General features: G+C 38.5%; 1 protein-coding gene across 3 annotated transcripts in view; it reads left to right on the top strand.

The window, feature by feature from the left end:
* TENM1 (teneurin transmembrane protein 1) overlaps positions 1-17,101 on the top strand; it is a 548,130-nt gene that overhangs the window by 448,707 nt on the left and 82,322 nt on the right. For 2 of the 3 annotated variants that reach the window (XM_021685960.1, XM_021685964.1), the window contains exons 21-22: positions 673-693; positions 5,211-5,443. In XM_021685960.1, coding sequence (XP_021541635.1) covers positions 673-693; positions 5,211-5,443 — 254 coding nt within the window. The remainder of the gene's footprint in view (positions 1-672; positions 694-5,210; positions 5,444-17,101) is intronic. The other variant, XM_021685969.1, reaches the window with a different exon arrangement.

Here is a 17,101-nt window from a genome sequence, read left to right on the forward strand (position 1 = left end):
TGCCCTGGTCTAAGAGAAAACCTTTATACTTTTCATTAAGTTTTTTAATATTGCTAAGTAATGTGCTATTGTACACAAAAGATGTCTCTATCTTATCTCTGAGATCATATAAGTGGCTTTGGGCTAGATTTGGGATGTCCATTGCACACAAGGCTTGATTTTACATTTTGGTAAAGTGGCTTTCAAAGCAGAGTCTGGAATAGTCAGAACCTCTACAGTGGCTACTTCTTCAAAGCCTCGCCCAGTGGTTCTTAAACCTTATTCTGTATCAGAATCACCAGCTGAGTTTGTTAAAAATCAAATTCCCAGGCCCCTCTTCCACCTCGAGCTTCTGATTCAGTATGAGTGGGGAGAACCCCAGGAAACTGCACATGGGGCAGGAACCCAGGTGGTTCTGATGAAGATGGTCCAGAGAGAAAAAACTGCCTTCAAGCTCTGCCCACTCACCAGGCAGGATATTCAATCACCCTGACGCCATCTTAGGAGAAGAAGCCAGGAGGGATCTGGTCCACTTTGGCTTGTACGTCTGATGAAATGTTCCCTATGGAGTCTCTAATAGCCACAGACAGAGTTAGAACTAGGTGGGTCTGGTTGGATTTGGCTTGTTGAATTATACTGATGACTCTCTATTTGTTTTTACTTGCCACTCGTGGATAACCTTGTGCACCCTAGAAACAGAGATACCAGACATAGGTAAGCAAACCACACGGGCAGCTACCTAATGCCCCTTCTTGCCTAACAGGCAACCTCCTAATAATGGGCTAACAGAGAGATTTTACTTTTTAAATAAGGTGAAAGGAATGATGTGAAAGCACATTTAGAAGTTAGGATTCAGGTAAGTGTCTGACAAAAGAAGAGAGCTCCACTAAGTGGGAATTTGCTGGAGGATCAGACTATATTGAAAAGAAAACAAAATAAGTGAGACCTGGCAGTTCAGTACTTCCTGGGAAAGCAAAGCCTTAAGTCTCATTATGTTTTCCTTAGGTGATATCACAAATGAGTCTGTAAGTTCAAATAGATTCAATGTTTTCAAGCTGCAGTAGAAAGAGAGGTGATACGACAATCTTCCCAGATCCAGAAATAGAGTTGATGAGTGTATTAAGAGACAATGACCACGATGACCTTCTTGAATAAGATTTTTCCTCTTTCCCTTTGTGTGACCTCATGGTTTCTATTTCTTCCCACCAAAAAGAAATAATAGAAAAACTTTAAACCAACCATTTACCAACAATGGCACAGAGCTCTGAAATTAATCATAATGAGCATTTCTATTCAATTTGTTTATGCATTACACTTGTCAAAACTGTTCTAAATTACCTGAAATTGCAAAGGAGAAAATTGAATTTGTTCACTTCCGAATGCCAATTGTCATCAAAATGGCACTGATAGGGTTTTTAATTTGGATTTCGTTTGGGAGATGCCGCTTCCTAAATGCCAGTGCACAAAATCAGCCTCGCTACTTTGGCATAACTGATTCCTTAAGCAAATTAAGTTGGTTGTCAAACTGCTTACTGGTTAAGTGTTGCACAGTATTAATGATAAGCATTAATTGCCCATTTAACAATCTATGTGATTTTAACTAGCATGAATGAAGTGATCTTTGCTAAGTTGAAGGGCATTGCTCGAATGTAAAGCTAACCAGAAGGTGACAATAAGTCTAACACTGAAGTTATAAAAGAAATCTTCTCATATCTCAAATTGCAATATGCATGTGGACACAAGGGATTAGAACAAATTGAAATGTAGTCCAGCGGTTTTCTTTCTCGGATATGGCATGTTTTTAAAAAGTAGAAAGAAACCAATCTCCAAAGAGCTGAAGTGCACTTGGGAAATGGCATGAAATGGCAAGAAATTACATATCAATATAGGAGACCTTCCTGACTGTTAGCTGTCAAGAAAATAACATTAATCAGATTTGAATTTTGTGTGTTGGACTATTCCATTTTCTAAAGGCCAGCGCACAAAATTTTAGAACAGCCTAGCTGAGCAACATAGGATATGTTGCTCAGTTAGAAGAAGGCAGAAACACCAATTCTTTTTTTTTTTTCTTTTTTGCCACCTTCAGAACTAAAGTATTCAGAAGGTACTTTGTACACACAGTCATATGATCTAATCTAGTCTCGGTTAGGGCATAGGCTTGTTAGTGACCCTGGGCAAGCCCTCTATGTGTCTGGGTTTCCCCAGCTGAGATTTGAGGAGAATGATAATTTTAACTTCCCTCACAGGCACATTGGGGATATTCAATAATAAATGAATGTAATGCATTCCAAAGTGCTTTTCTGCGAATAACATTTCTCTTGGAAAAATAGCCTATGGACTTTTCCTAAACAACACATGATTAATCTGGCTCAGTTGAAACTTCCACCAACTGGCACCAAAATATTGAATGTTGTTTCAGGGAAGGGTTGTGACCCCCTTTTATTCTAGAAAGATCTAAGGGCACTGGAGAAATTTTATTCTGAAGGCAAAAATTCAACTAAATATGTAAAAACTTTTACTCAAACCCCTATTTAAGCAGTCTTTGCTACAGAGATGCCTTGTCTGATATGACTGCCAAATCAATTCTGGAGTCTGTTGGGGCCCTTTACAGTTTATTTACAGCAGCTGTCATGGTGGTTCCAGGGTTGAAGATGTCCCTGGAATCTACTGAATTCTCTTATTTGATGAAGTGACGGTAAGTAGAAAAAAATCAAGTATTCCAAATGGATCTGATTTTTTTCCAATTAAAACTATAAACTGGGTCTCAAATCAGTATCTGCTAACCTTTACTATCATTAACATACACAGATATACTTAGAGGGCAAATATAATTACAAATACAATCAGAAACATACCAGTCTTTAAGGGCAACTTAATTATTCTGATGACCCTCTCCCTGCCATTTTGCTGGGCTAGGTAGCCAAGACCTGAACACTTCTGTGTATTTGTTAGTTTCATGTCCTATAGTTTAGTTCAGCAGTAACTGAACATTGACCCTGTCAGACACTCTGTTGGCACTGAAGATAGAGAGATGAGTATGGTTCCTGCCTGCAAAGAGCTTAGAGTGTACTTGGAGAGATGTAAAAAAAATAGTACTTACACCCAGCACTCACATCTTGGTTTCCAATACCATTCTCCAACATAAGGAACCAGGGGTCTTTAGCAAAATGATTCATTCCAGTACTGGGGCAGGGACTATAAAAGATGAGCCTGGAGCATCTTGTAGTGCCAAAAAGTAGAGAAGGGCTAAAACAAAACAAAAAACAAAACTCCACACTGGTGGATGGACGTCAAAAGTTCTCACAAGCCAACGGAAGAGTTCCCGGTGGCTAATGCCGAAAGGGTTTGAGCAACAAAATAAAGTAGCATTGGGTTTTAATACAAAAAATAAAACAAATATCCATGAGTCCCTACTGCTATAAATGAATGGCTGAATTCATAAATAAATGGAGGAGATGAGATAATGCTCTTATATAGAAGATTTCCAAATTGTCTATGTAGACACTCTACCCTCAAGGAGGTGGATTATAACTCCCTATTCCTCAAGTGTTGCCTTCACAGAGTAACTTTACACTGGAGAAACGTGACAAACTCTACCTCAGCCAGGTGATCAAGGTCAACATCAATAGTGATAAGTCATGTTGATTATTATGTACCTTTGATTTGATTTGATGATAATGGCACTTTACCCCTGTGGTCTTCCCTTCCAAAACCTATAACCCCTGTCTAACCAGGAGAAAAAAAAAATTAGACACATTCTAGTAGACGGCATCCTACAAAATACCTGACCAATACTCCTTAAAACTGTTAAGGTCATCAGAAACAAGGAAAGTCTAAGAAACTGTCATAGCCCAGAGGAGCCTAAGGAGACATGATGACTAAATATAATTTGGTATCCTAGAAGGACTCCTGGAATAGGAAAAGGACATTAGGCAAAAAACTAAGGAAATCTGAATAAAGTATGGACTTCAGTTTATCTTTTTAAAAAATGCTAATACGATATGACAGCTACTGGTAGGTCACATGTACCTCCTCTCTGCTCATATCTTTCCTCCTCTACTTCTGTTGTCACACTTGACAGTCATAGCCAGAGATAAGCAAGGTTGCTTTTCTCCAAGGTCGCATGGTCTATTGAGGGATACAAATTTAAAAAAAAAAAAAATCAATACGATATGTAATCCCCAAAACAGAGGTAAATGCAGTGCAGATAACCCAGACTGGAGATTTAGGGAAGGCTTTCTTCAGGAGATGATGCCTGAGTAAAGCCTTAAAAGGCATGTGAGAATTTACTAAGTGAAGAGGCTTGTCTACCATACCAAGGAATGTTAAAAAAGTTTTTAGGGTTTTTAAAGATGGGAATCCAACCTTAGGATCAAGCAAAATATCCCCCAAACCAATATTACTCCAGCAATTGTAAAAATGGAATTAAGAAGAATCAAAATGAATGAATGAGCTCAGCCATGTACACAGATAAAAATATCACAAGAGATCCCATGCGAATATGTAATTGAAGAGTTTCAGGAATACCAAAATCCAATCAAGGTAACTTTAACATCACCTTTAAAAGGTACAGTTGATTGTGATTATAACCCCCAAAAAAGGTCATACATAATCAGTTCTATTATGTCCCGAAAGAAGACAAAATGGATTAGAAAAGTGTGGTGGTCAGCTAAAAAAAGGAAGCTTGGAGAGGAAAAGTTTGACAATGCATCTCCAGCACAGCCCTCCGTACGCAACACGTCTTTCAATTTACAACAGGAGCCTGGAGGCTGGTAGGGCCCCCAGTGTGGTAGGAAGTCTGGAAGAGAAGAAATAGGGTTCTGAAGGATGGGAAGGCAGGAAGAGAACTTCTGTTGGGGATTTTTTGAGTTTGAGGTGACTGTGAGCCATCCAGGCAGGCATCTAGTAGGTAATTGGAGAAGCGGGTATGAAAGGTATTGATGAAAAAAATTATTTCCCAGGATCTTCTCTCTTCTGCTTCTTTCTCTGCCCCCCAGATGGTATTGAAATGTCAGCTTCATTTCAGGTTAGCAGTACACACTGAGTTTTTTTTATACCCAGACCCCTTACTAGAAAACCGAACTAGTACCATCTCCTCAGTACATGAGAAAGAAGATACATTTATTTTGTTTCATCTCTTAAGAGAACTTTCCATTTGTGACAAAAGGCAGACCCCAGGGGATGCATATTGAACAAACTTCTTTGAATAACTTTACTTTTCTCTTCCTTAGCACAAGTCCTGCTCACAAATACTATCTGGCTATGGACCCTGTGTCTGAATCACTTTATCTATCAGACACCAACACTCGAAAAGTCTACAGGTTGAAATCTCTTGTGGAAACAAAAGATCTGTCCAAGAATTTTGAAGTGGTGGCAGGAACAGGTGATCAGTGCCTTCCCTTTGACCAGAGTCACTGTGGAGATGGCGGGAGAGCATCAGAAGCTTCACTGAACAGCCCTCGAGGTAAAAAAAACATCCTTTGGTCATCTAAAGATTTCATTTGACTTCACAAAATCCTAAGACTGTTGCCATAATGTAGTCCATCTATCTCAATATTGCCTCTGACACACATTGTCTCTGAAGTCCATCCCGGAAGAGATAGGCATGGTCAGGGCTAATTTCTAGGTAATATGCCTTCGTATAGTCAAAAGTGTTATTAAAATTCGAAATGCTTCTTTTCCTTTCCGCCTAGGATGACAAATTCCAGTTTTAGGTTTCTGGGGTTTTTTGTGTTTTGGGGTTTTTTTTGTTTTGTTTTGTTTTGTTTTTGCCTTCTGTGGGAACATGGCCTTACTTTGTCTGTCCTAAATTTACTCCTCAGTCTTCAAGAGCCAATCCTTAATTCTGTTGCTTGGGATTTGTGAATAAATCTGTGTTCTCTCAATCAGCTTCATGATTTTGTAGACTTGGGATCATATTCCCATCTTAGGCCACTAAGCAGGACAGTCAACTTTAAATCTGTTATCATATATTTATTGTCCACCCTATCTCCTTAATTATCTAATCATTATTCTCTGTTCCTTCTCCATGATGGGGTGGGCATGTGTGTGTGTGTGTGTGAAACACTTTTACTTTAGTAGGTTTTATAAAGTATTCATTTGGTGGGTTTTAAGAAGCCAATGTGGTCTTTTTAAACTATTACACAGATAAAACACATTGGTTACAGAAAAATTAGAAAAAAGAGAGTGAAAAAAATATTTTTAATTCAAGTCACCCATAATCCTACCACATATGGAAAACAGCTATTAATATTTTGGCATATATCCTTCTAGACTTTTTTCTATGCATATCATATATTTTATTTTCTAATAATGGAATCATAGTATAGAATGCTGTTCTATAATCTGCTTTTCACACTTAATATATTATGAATATTTTTCCATGCCAAAAAATATAGTGAGGTCAATGTGTTTCATTTGTTAGATGGTCATTTATTATTTCAAATATTAAGAGGTTACTCTTTAGCTATTTGACATTTGCCATATGGGGATTAAATTCCAACTATAATCAGAGTTTAAAGCCTTCCCTTTCTTCAAGGCCATATTCAAGTCCTATGTCTTTCATAAAGCCCCTCTGGCTAACCCCAGTCCATTAAATCTGAATTTCTCTAACAGGGTCTACACCACCCAATTACTACTAGATTATATTTTGTCTTCTTTTACTTTCCAATTCTTTCATGAATAGGAGGTTTTTTATCACCGAGGCAAGCTACTCGAGCTGAGAAACTATATCTAATATTTCTTTCAAATCTTCCCCACCTCCCCAGCAATATCTTGTACAGTGTGGGATCCACTATACATACTTGTCATGTAATTGATTGGTTAGGTAACTCTTATCTATATCAAGTATTCTTAAAAGGAATTTCAATCATGCTTAAAAAATATGGCCTTTTTTCCCTAAAGGAATATAAGCCCCCCAAGTATCATGGTAAAGTGTTTTAAGATGTTTGTTCTCTTGTGCCAGCTCTTATTCCTTACACATAGTAGGTTCACAATAAATATTTGATGAGTGAATGCATAACTCAAATGCAACATATAATCAACTCATCTTTCAAGGAAATGTATCGGGCTAGGTCCCACCTTTAACACAGGTTTAAAACTCTTGCAGGTATTATAAGGATTTCTGCATAAGAAATAGGGAGGAATCAAGCTTGTATTGTGCCTGAAATTGACATCCTCCTGAGTTGCTACTCATATGAAAACCACTCATCTCACCTACCACATTCAACCTGCCACGTAAAGGATGAATATCTCAGCTTTTCCAAATAGAGCAAATAATTGGTTCTCTGCAGCTTTTTTTTCTTTTTTCTTTTGCTTGGAGAGCAGCAATAATAGAGTCCTGATGAACAGGATTTACATGAACTCTTAAAGCATCAGTAATGAGAGTGCCAAAATTTATATATCTATTAAAGTTAATATTAAACTAAGTTTTTCTTCTTGTCATGGCTAGTAGTACATTTTCCTTTGGCTTGATTTACTCATCTTTCTATCCAAGAGTGGCCTTTATAATAATCCAGTACACTTTATTCATCCCAAAGCGGGCAGAGGCCCTAAGAACATCTGGCCGAGGCTTCGGAGAGCTGAATGTCTAATCCAGCCAAGACAGCTTTCACATAGCATACTGAAGCTGATGTTGACAACATCTTCTCTGATCCAGTGAGTGAACGAGGATGTTTAAAGGAGGGGAACATGTGACTCACACTCAGTATCCACCACGTCTTCTTCAACCATGTTAACAGTATTTGAAGACCCTGTTAGAGATCTTTAAAATCACTCAGATGGCAGAACCTGTGTCCAGACATCCATTGCTCTTGAGATTGCTGGTCAGAACACTTAGATGCCTCGCTAGGGCACCTATCTCCATGCTGAATAGAGAGAGCACTCACCCTTGGCTGTGAATCAGAAGTGAGATTCTCATTATATGGGATGCTGCAGGGCAATTTCATAGACTTCTGTAGAAGAAGGAAAAATCATGCAAGAAGTCATTTAAAACACAGTGTGCAAATTGAGGAGAGAGTATTGCTAATTGCTAATGATGTCTTTGAGGTTCTCCTGCAGGTTCTTTATCTCTCATGAAAGACCAATTGGTTTGTGTTTTGGCTTTTTTTGTTTGTTTGTTTGTTTGTTTTACAACCACCATGCACATCAGCTCCTTCTTCCTTCCCCCCTAGAAGGACAACAAATGTTTAACGGATTTCTTTAAGGAGAGGTTTGATTTTTCTCTTCACCTAGAATCTAATAAAGAAAAGCTGTAGATCAGTAGAAAATGGAAATGTACATCTAGGGAGTACAATTTCTAGGTTAGGAAAAAGAGCTTGCTCTAAGACTTTAACAAGCAACATATTGCAATTATAGGCAGGCTCTCCAACATGTCCTTAATTATGCAAGGTAAGTCAAATAAATGTTAATCTGCAAGACAGCTCATTTATTTTCTGAATCTATTCTAAAAATAGGATGAGATGAAATTTGCTTTTGAGATCATTCGTCCTAAAGTCGGAATAAATTATCAAATGGGATTAAAAACCAGTCAGCAGAAGGTAAAAGGTCAGAAGCCATGGGATTTTTTCTTTTTCTTTTCTTTTTTTGAGAAATGGCAGCAAATTGTGATGAATGTCAGGTTAGGGAACCTAGACTTTCTTGTTCAGTCCATGTAGTTAGTGTTTTTCTGGATGACCCTGTGTAAGTCACTGGACCTCGCTGTGGTTTCATTTCCCAGAACACTAAAATAGACTTCATGGTGCCATTGACTAGTTTTGTTACACTGGAGTAGTCATTTAAACATGGGATCCTGAGATGTATCAGTTGTCAACTTGAGGGTGTGGGATGATCTCCCTGCCAGCTCTAGTGTATTACAACAACCAGAGCTATAACTTAGTCTGCGCTCCATGCTTTCCAATACAGTACATCTAATCTTCACAAGGATGCACACGGTCAATTGCATTTCCCCCAGTCCTGTAGATGAGGAAACAGAGACTCAGACAGGTTAAGAAATGTACCCAAGTTCACACAGGTTCCAGATAACACTGGAATTCAAAACCGTGATAAAAAAAAAAAAAAGGCCTGTGATGCTTTCACTATACCTCATGGCCTGTCTTTCAGCTAAAATCCATGATCTCTGTTGGTTTCTCTGGGAGGGTAGGAAATATTGGAAAATGCTCTTTATTTTTATTTGCAAGATATAGGATTTTAGTTGAGTTTCTTTTTCCCGTTAAAACTATTTTTCTGAGGTTTCTGACCCAGCAGTGTACTCATAGTAGACGGCACAGCATTTACATAGTCTCTAAATGTAATTATTCAAATAAATCTTCAGGAAACCTTGTCACATCTCTTTGGAAGATTCTGCAGTTAAGAACTTCACCAACTTTTTCTTAAGGGATGCAGGCAGAAAACCTTAACTTTATTAAATTTCTTTATTACAACTGGTAACTACACATTTTGTTTAAAGGGGAAATGGAAGTCTCCCTGAGTAGAATTTCATATAAGATAGCCCCTGGATGCATCTCCTGGGAATAAGTCTTTATCTGATCCAGTTTTATGCACTTTGAGTTGAATCCCAATAAAGAGAAACATTTGCCATTTTACTCATCAATACTTCAATGTAATGGGGCAAGGAAAAAAGTTTAGCAAAAAGGCTGATGATGTGCTAATCCCTGGCATTGTATGAGTTTGAATTGACTTTGAAAGATGCTTTTAAAACATGCATGGATGATGTAGTTGAAACTTAGGTTCCATTTATTATTTTTACTGCAACTTTCCTTAATTCTACAGAGAACTCAAACTAATGAGTCATGTAATAGATGACCAAGTACTTAAGCAGAATGTGAAATGGTACTAGGTGGGAATATAAAATAAAATTTGTGACAAGCTGAATACATGTATTTTTTTTAAGTAGATACAGAGGGTGAAGGAGTGACTGGACAAGATGAAATTAATCAATGACTTAATTTGGTTCTCTTGGACCTCACCAAGGATTATATCTCTATTTCGATGTGCCTCTTTAAACAAACTGACCTCAGAACTCAGCAGGACTTGGGCAATATCCAGATGAGTGCAAACAGCTCCTGAGCCATTCCCTAGCAGGGAAATGATCCTTAAATCTTGACAGCTACCAGAAGTGTTTTTAAGGTATTCATAACACTAATCATACAGGAGTCACTTTAACTTTATTAACAATTAAGAAATCTGGGTAAGATAAAGTCTAGATAAAATAATCTGGTTTTTGTCCCTACCCAGATATATCTGAGTTAGATCCTAAAGCTTTACTGACTTCCCTGGCATCTACATGCTATTCTGAAAAGCTAAATTTGGGGCTCATGGAAGGATGAGCGGTGACATCTTGCTGATGTCATCAGTGTCTAAGGGAGAGAGTATAGTGCACTAACAGGTATGAGAATGTTCCTTTGGTTCTCCTGTGCAATGGAGAGCAGTAAGGTTTTTCCTCAATTCCTTTAGTACATGATCCATCACAGTGGCATAACCGTTTGGACTGACACTAGGGCCAGGGCTCACCAAAATTACAGGCAAGCCACAACCTGAGTAAAATGAGTGGTACATTCAGGAAACTGCAAATAAATCAGTATTGTTGAAGTAAAAATATCCAAGGGTAATAGGAAGAGCAGGGGCAGGAACAGGAAGTTTGGATTTTATCCTATAGGCAAAGGAGTTGAAGTGAGAGAGTGACATAATCCTCCAATGCATGCATGTTTGATAAACTGTTTTGGAGACAGGGTAGTGCACACGCAGGAGTGAGGCTGGGGCAAAGAAATCATAGGGAGTACTGATATTTATAGGACAGGCAATGGAAGGGAATCTAATGAAGGAGACAGAGAAGAAACCTTCATAAGAAAAGAAAAGTGAACAAAGAGAGCTTGGTATCCAGGAAGGCAAAGGAATCATTTCTTTCAAGAAGGTGTGGAAAACAGTATGAAATGTTACACATTTGTAGCCATTGGATTAGGCAATGAGGAGTTCATTGCTGACCCTGATATTGGTGGTTTGAATAGCAGTAGGGATGGAAGCCAAATTTTAGTAATTTAATGAGCCAATAAGAGGACAGAAAATAAATACTTCTAAAGAAGATCACTCTTCTGAGAAGTTTAGATGTGAGAGATACCATAATAAGTAGTGAGAGGACAGGGCGCTCAGGGGAGACTTCATCTGTAGGAGATACGGTGTTAGTTATAGGTAAATGAAAAGATACAGAAGACAGAAAATAAATGATGAAACCCGGTCTGGAGGAAACTGGGAGGGAGTAGGCCTTGAAAGGGAGGGGAGATTGGAGAAACCATCCTAAGATAATGGTAGGTGTAGTGATGAAGGTAAGTTTGTAGGTAGAAGGAACTAGAAGGTTGATGGTATTCCATTCTGATAGCTTCGGTGTTCTCCAAGAATTGATCTATTCTGCTAAAAATGAGGAAGTAAGGTTAGGAAAGATTTGGGAGAGCCGATTAGTGAAGAAGGATTTCTGGGTAGGCTCAACATTCTACCACCCAGGGCCAAATTCCCAGCTCAGCTTCAAGGCATCTTCCATGAGAACTTTCCTCCCACAACCTTGTCCTAGAATCAGAGGTGCCTTGAGAAAAATGTGTTTTGACCAAGCCTTAAAATTCAGGCAAAATAATTGTCTTTTATTGCTCAGTGATCCCGTGCTATGTCCACTTCTGGAGATTTCTTTCCTAAACTATGTTTTTGATCTCTCAGTTTATGGCAGCTATACCGGAGGACTTAGTGCCTCTGATGCAACCAGAATGAGAGCTTAATGTGTTCCCCGCAGTTGTTCCAATGCATCTGCCTATGATGGTCAAAAGATTTTGACCTTATATTATGTCAGTAGCTGGAACTTGAGAACTTTCTATCTATTCTGTCAGAATCCTAAAACTATCAAACTGTTGGTGTGGAGAAGTCAGACAAAAGAAAGGCACATACATTTAGCCTTGGCTAATTGGTCCAGGAAACATCAATAGTTAATACAGAGAAACCTGTATTAAGTTCATTTAAGTTTTATAAAGCTACAAGTGCATTATTAAATGACTTTTTCTTCTGCATTTATTTTAATTTTCATGCATGCATAATATTCTAGCAAACACAGAGATCATATTTTAGAGGCCAAATACCATGAGAAAGAAGTTCCCAGTTTCTGGAGTCAAACAGAACTGGATGCATATCCCAGATTCACCATTCATTAAATGTGTGACCTTAAATAAGTCACCTAAATTCCCTGAGCTGCGGCTTCCTCATCTGTGAAGTTAGAATACTAGCTAATAGTGCCTACACAGCAGTGTTCTGTAACAGACGTAAAGTGCCTTGTAAAGCGCACTGCCCAGCATGTAGTATGGACATGTTAAATGTCACCTGCCATTATGATCAGGCTTGCTGTTTTGTTGCTAATAACAATACTACTTATAATAGTAACCCAACCATGGAATAAGTTACAAAAGTCATTCCCTTAGCAGTCCACTGTTTCACCATTAAATCCACTCCATAAGTGTTTTCTTCAGATATGAACTTCCGTGGGGTATTGCCTGGGAGAGCAAAACCTGAATTCCTCATTAAAACACTTTATGGGGGCCTTGAGGACATGGAGCCCAGGATGGATGTGTTTGGATAGATGAGATCACCCAAGGGGGCCAAGCCAAGGTGGGAGCTACTCTAGGTAGCATGGGGAAATGTGATGCTAGGTATCTAGTGGAATGGAGGCAAAGTGGGGAGAGACAAGGGAGTAAGAGTAATATACTTCTCCTCTGTAGCATTGTCTAAAATGAAGCATAGACCCCTACATATCAAGACAAAGAGTATGGAATTATGATTCTTCCTCTTTTTATTTAGACCACTAGCCAAGACAACTCTGCTTCCTTATCACAGCTCCTCAGTGTCACATCCTTCTTATCTTTCCACTGAAGAATCACCTCAGCCGATAAAAAGAAGAACCCCCTCCCCACCAAACAAAAATGACAGAGATCACACACAAACGGACTGCAAATCACTGAAATCATATTTTGAGTGGTGTATTATGGTAACCTATAAATAACTAATTGCATAAAATTGCTTTAGTAGTTTCTAGATGGCAGCTTTAATTAAAAGCACCAGAGACATTTAGAAGTTTAGAAATGGATGGCATGTAATTTGCCCTTTTACCAACCATAAAATGGTAATTAAAGAATTTGATTCACTTCTTCCTATTAAAAGTTTTATGAGAATAGCAAGTTCCTTCTAAATACAGTTTCTCTTCAGCAGAAGGTAGTATGTTTGCTTTATCAGTCTTCTCCAGCAGGGTAAGATGTTTTAATGTACAAATTCTGCAGAAGTTAATTAGGAAATTTCTTTCAATGCAAAATGTTTGTTTTTAAGGTTCTAAAACATGAAACTGTATTAGAGCTAACCCTTTGATCAGGGCCCCATAATGCTCTACCATCTATACAAGATGGCCCAATAATTTCAATTTTATCAAATGCATGGAGCTCCCATCCAAATGCACGGAGCTATCAAATCAAAGAAAAGAGGAGGTCATTTCCTGGTGAGTCCTGCATGCTTTGCTGATTCTTAAAGGAATCTGAAACCTACAGTGCATTGACTTCCCAGGGAATCCAGAACATTCACTCCACAACAGAGAAGTCATCAGAAGATGTTTTTAGCTTCATTGACCCTCCAGCAATATTGGGTGAATTAGCAGGTGTCCAGTGTAAAACTCAAACAACACGCAGCAAACCCAGATGTCTTTGGAAATCCATGATTTTAACATCATCATACGCTAAAACACAGCTGGAAATGGAGCCAGGAAGCCCATTTTTATTTTATAATTGATCAGTTGATTGCATTTTTTGGCCACTTCAGCCCAAATATTATAGATGGCACCACACAGAGCATTTAGACCAGAGTTTTGAAGGCACTAATGACTTAAGTTATATGCACATAATAAAGACAGCTGCTACGGTTAGTTTTTTTAAGTCAAGGAGATTCTCTAAAGCTGTCTAAGCTGGATAGATCTACGCAGCAAACCCAATAAAGTAGGACAGGTTTGACATGTCTCCTCTTCATTCCCTCGTTCAGTGATTCCCCTGGCTAACTGAGCCCTTGTCCTGGCCCTCACCCCATCACCCCTATGTAGAAATGCACTCTATTCTCTTCCCACCCCCTCATCAGAACAGGGAAGCCACAGTGGTATACTAAAAGGGGATGGGACAGTGGAAGGACTATTGCATCAGTGACATTGTTTAGAATTTCCCAGGAATGGTGATAGTAAACAGAGACCTGCTGTTCATCCATTTTATTATTGTTTTTACTACTTGTACTGAAAATTCACTCCCCTTACTGTCAGCACCCGGGACAGACCACTCCCACCATCCCTAAAACTTGGCATGACCTTGCGGGTATAGGGAAAATACCTGCAAAATAGTATTCAGTGGAGAGCTCAGAATACAAACTGTAGAAAGCGTGGGCTGCTACTCCTGTAAGGGTGCAGGGGTACTGTGTACGTCCAGAGAAAAAGTGCAAATGGAAGCTTATCCAGGGGCGCCTGGGTGGCTCAGTCAGTAAGCGTTCGGCTCTTGGTTTCGGCTCACGTCATGATCTCACGGGTCGTGGGGTCAAGACCCACGTGGGATCCACACTCAGCGGGGCGTCTGCTTCAGATTCTTTCTCCCTTTCCCTCCGCTCCTCCCTGCTTGAGCTCTCTCTCTCTCTCTCTCTCAAATAAATAAATAAGTAAATATTTTAAAAAGGAAGTTTATCAAAATATTAGCAGTGATAATTGCTGCCTAAGGAAAATGGAGTGATTTTATTTTCTCAGTTTTCTGAGCATTTACTATTTTTATAATTCAACAAAAGACAAAACATGGTATTTTAAAATACACACACATATACACTGTCTTGTCCTATGGCCAGCCTCTGAGGACTCAGGTTTCTTTGCTTCTATAGATGACTGCTGTCCAGCAGAGGGGTGTCCTAGTATTGATGGCTGACAGTGGGTTACTCTGATCTGAGCAGCTTACTGGAGACCTGCTGAAAGGGGTAATACCGTAAGTCAAGGAAGAAACCTAAATGGAAGTCTTTGAAGGCATCCTGGCAGGTCAGTAGTAAAAGATATTTTAGTTACATTTATTATTTTTTAAGAAAAAGAAGTATAAAAATACAAATTAAAATGGTCTCACCACCTAGCTAAGTCCTGTTGATACTGAAACATAAAAATAGAAAAGTAATATGTAAATATGGTTTGAAAGTTTGAACTCTCTAAAAAGGTACAAAAAGCAGATTCCAGAATTCTTCACCACAAACACACACAACCCAGTACCTCATTTTAAAAGTAACCAGTGTTAACAGTTTCTTGTGATTCCTTTGAGACTTCTATATATTTTTCACCTTACGTGAAAGGAATCATACCATATGGATTACACTTCACCCTGCTTCTTTCGTTTAATAAAATATCTTGAAGACCTTTCCATAAAAGCATGTACATACCTACCTCTTTGTTTTTAAGAGCTGTATAACATGACAACATATGGCTATACCATAATTGATTGAGCCATTTGCTTCTTGATGGATATGTTGTTGCTTTTTTTTATTATTATTTTTTACCACCAAAGTGCTGTGCTGAACAACCTAGTTCATAGATACTGGAGCACTTTTGTAAATACATACATAGAGTTAATTTTTAGCAGGAGTAGATATTACCAAATTGTCCTCCCAAAAGATTGAGCACATTTACAGCAACAGTGTGTGAACATGCCCATTTTGCCATACCCTTAGCTGCTCTGAGTATCTTTAAACCTTTTCCTGTAGGCCCATCTGATCAGTGGGAAATGGGGTCTTGCACCCTGTAGCTTTAATTTGAATTTCTTTAATTGTGAATGAAGCTGAGTGTCATCTCCTGTCTATTGTGACCATTTGTATTTCTTTTTCAGTAAACTCACTCTGCCAGTTTTGCTACCGAGCTATTGATCTTTGTGTTTTGTCAGTTAGAAAGGCATCCCTTTGTCCCTCATATGTGTTGCAGATATTTTCCAAGTTTGTAATTTCTCCTTTTTTTAACCATATAGAAGTTTTCTAACTCTATGTGGTCATATTTAGCAATATATTTCCTTCGGGTGTCTAAGGTTTGTGGCTTCCCAGAAAAGCCTTCCTGTAGTAAAGGTATTTTTAAGGCAGATGGACAGTCCTTTCAGTAACCCCCGAATCATACTGTGTCTTTCTCCTTTGGGCCCCGTGAAATTTGGAAAACTCAGGAAGCATTTAGAGTAGCTTAAAACGAGAGACTTTGTAGTCTCAGGGAGCTAAAATGGAGTTCAAATGTATTACTAACATCTTCAAGGCACTGTTTTCTCATCTGTAAAATGGAATGGTGCGCCTACCTTCCTTACAGAGTTCTAGAGGATGAAATGACACGCTATGGGCTCTGCCAGTTCCTGGCACAGATTAAGTACTGACTAAAGTAGGAAGAGGAGAACGAGGATAAGTAGATAAGTTTTAAAACTAATAGCTGTTATTAACTGGATTGTTTTCAAGACTGCAACCAATAATCATTTTGGTTTCAAAATTGTTTGACTATATTCAAATTCTTTTCTGTCAAACTTCATTGATGGTATAGTCACAGCCCTAACTTAATTCTGTTCGCTTGGAAAATATATTGTCCAACTGAAGGGGGAAAATTGCAACCATGTATTTAGAATACTTGGAGAGAGGTACTGGGAAAAGCTCCACTGAAGGAAACGCTGTGGAAAGTCACAAGTGCATATGTGCATATGGAGACGTGCTAGGATGTCACTACAGTAAAAAAATGGAAAGAGCCTAACAATCCATCAGTGGAGGCTTAGTCACATGATGGGATATTGTATAACAGTAAAAATAAATTAACTACATCTATATATAAAAAACATTAATGGTCACAAAACATAAGGTTGCACAAATAAAAGAAAATTGCAAAAGAAATACATGGTATAATGCCATTAGCATATGATAATGGTAAAATATATATAAAACAAAATTTACCATTTTAGCCATTTCAAGTGAACAATTCTTTTTTTCTTAAAGATTTTATTTATATTTTGGAGAGAGAGAGAGAGAGCATGAGCGGGGGGGAAGGGCAGAGGCAGAGGGAAAAGCAGACACCCCTCTGAGCAGGGAGCCCGAT

The sequence above is a fragment of the Neomonachus schauinslandi genome, chromosome X, assembly GCF_002201575.2.
Source record: "Neomonachus schauinslandi chromosome X, ASM220157v2, whole genome shotgun sequence".
Classification (NCBI taxonomy): Eukaryota; Metazoa; Chordata; class Mammalia; order Carnivora; family Phocidae; genus Neomonachus; species Neomonachus schauinslandi.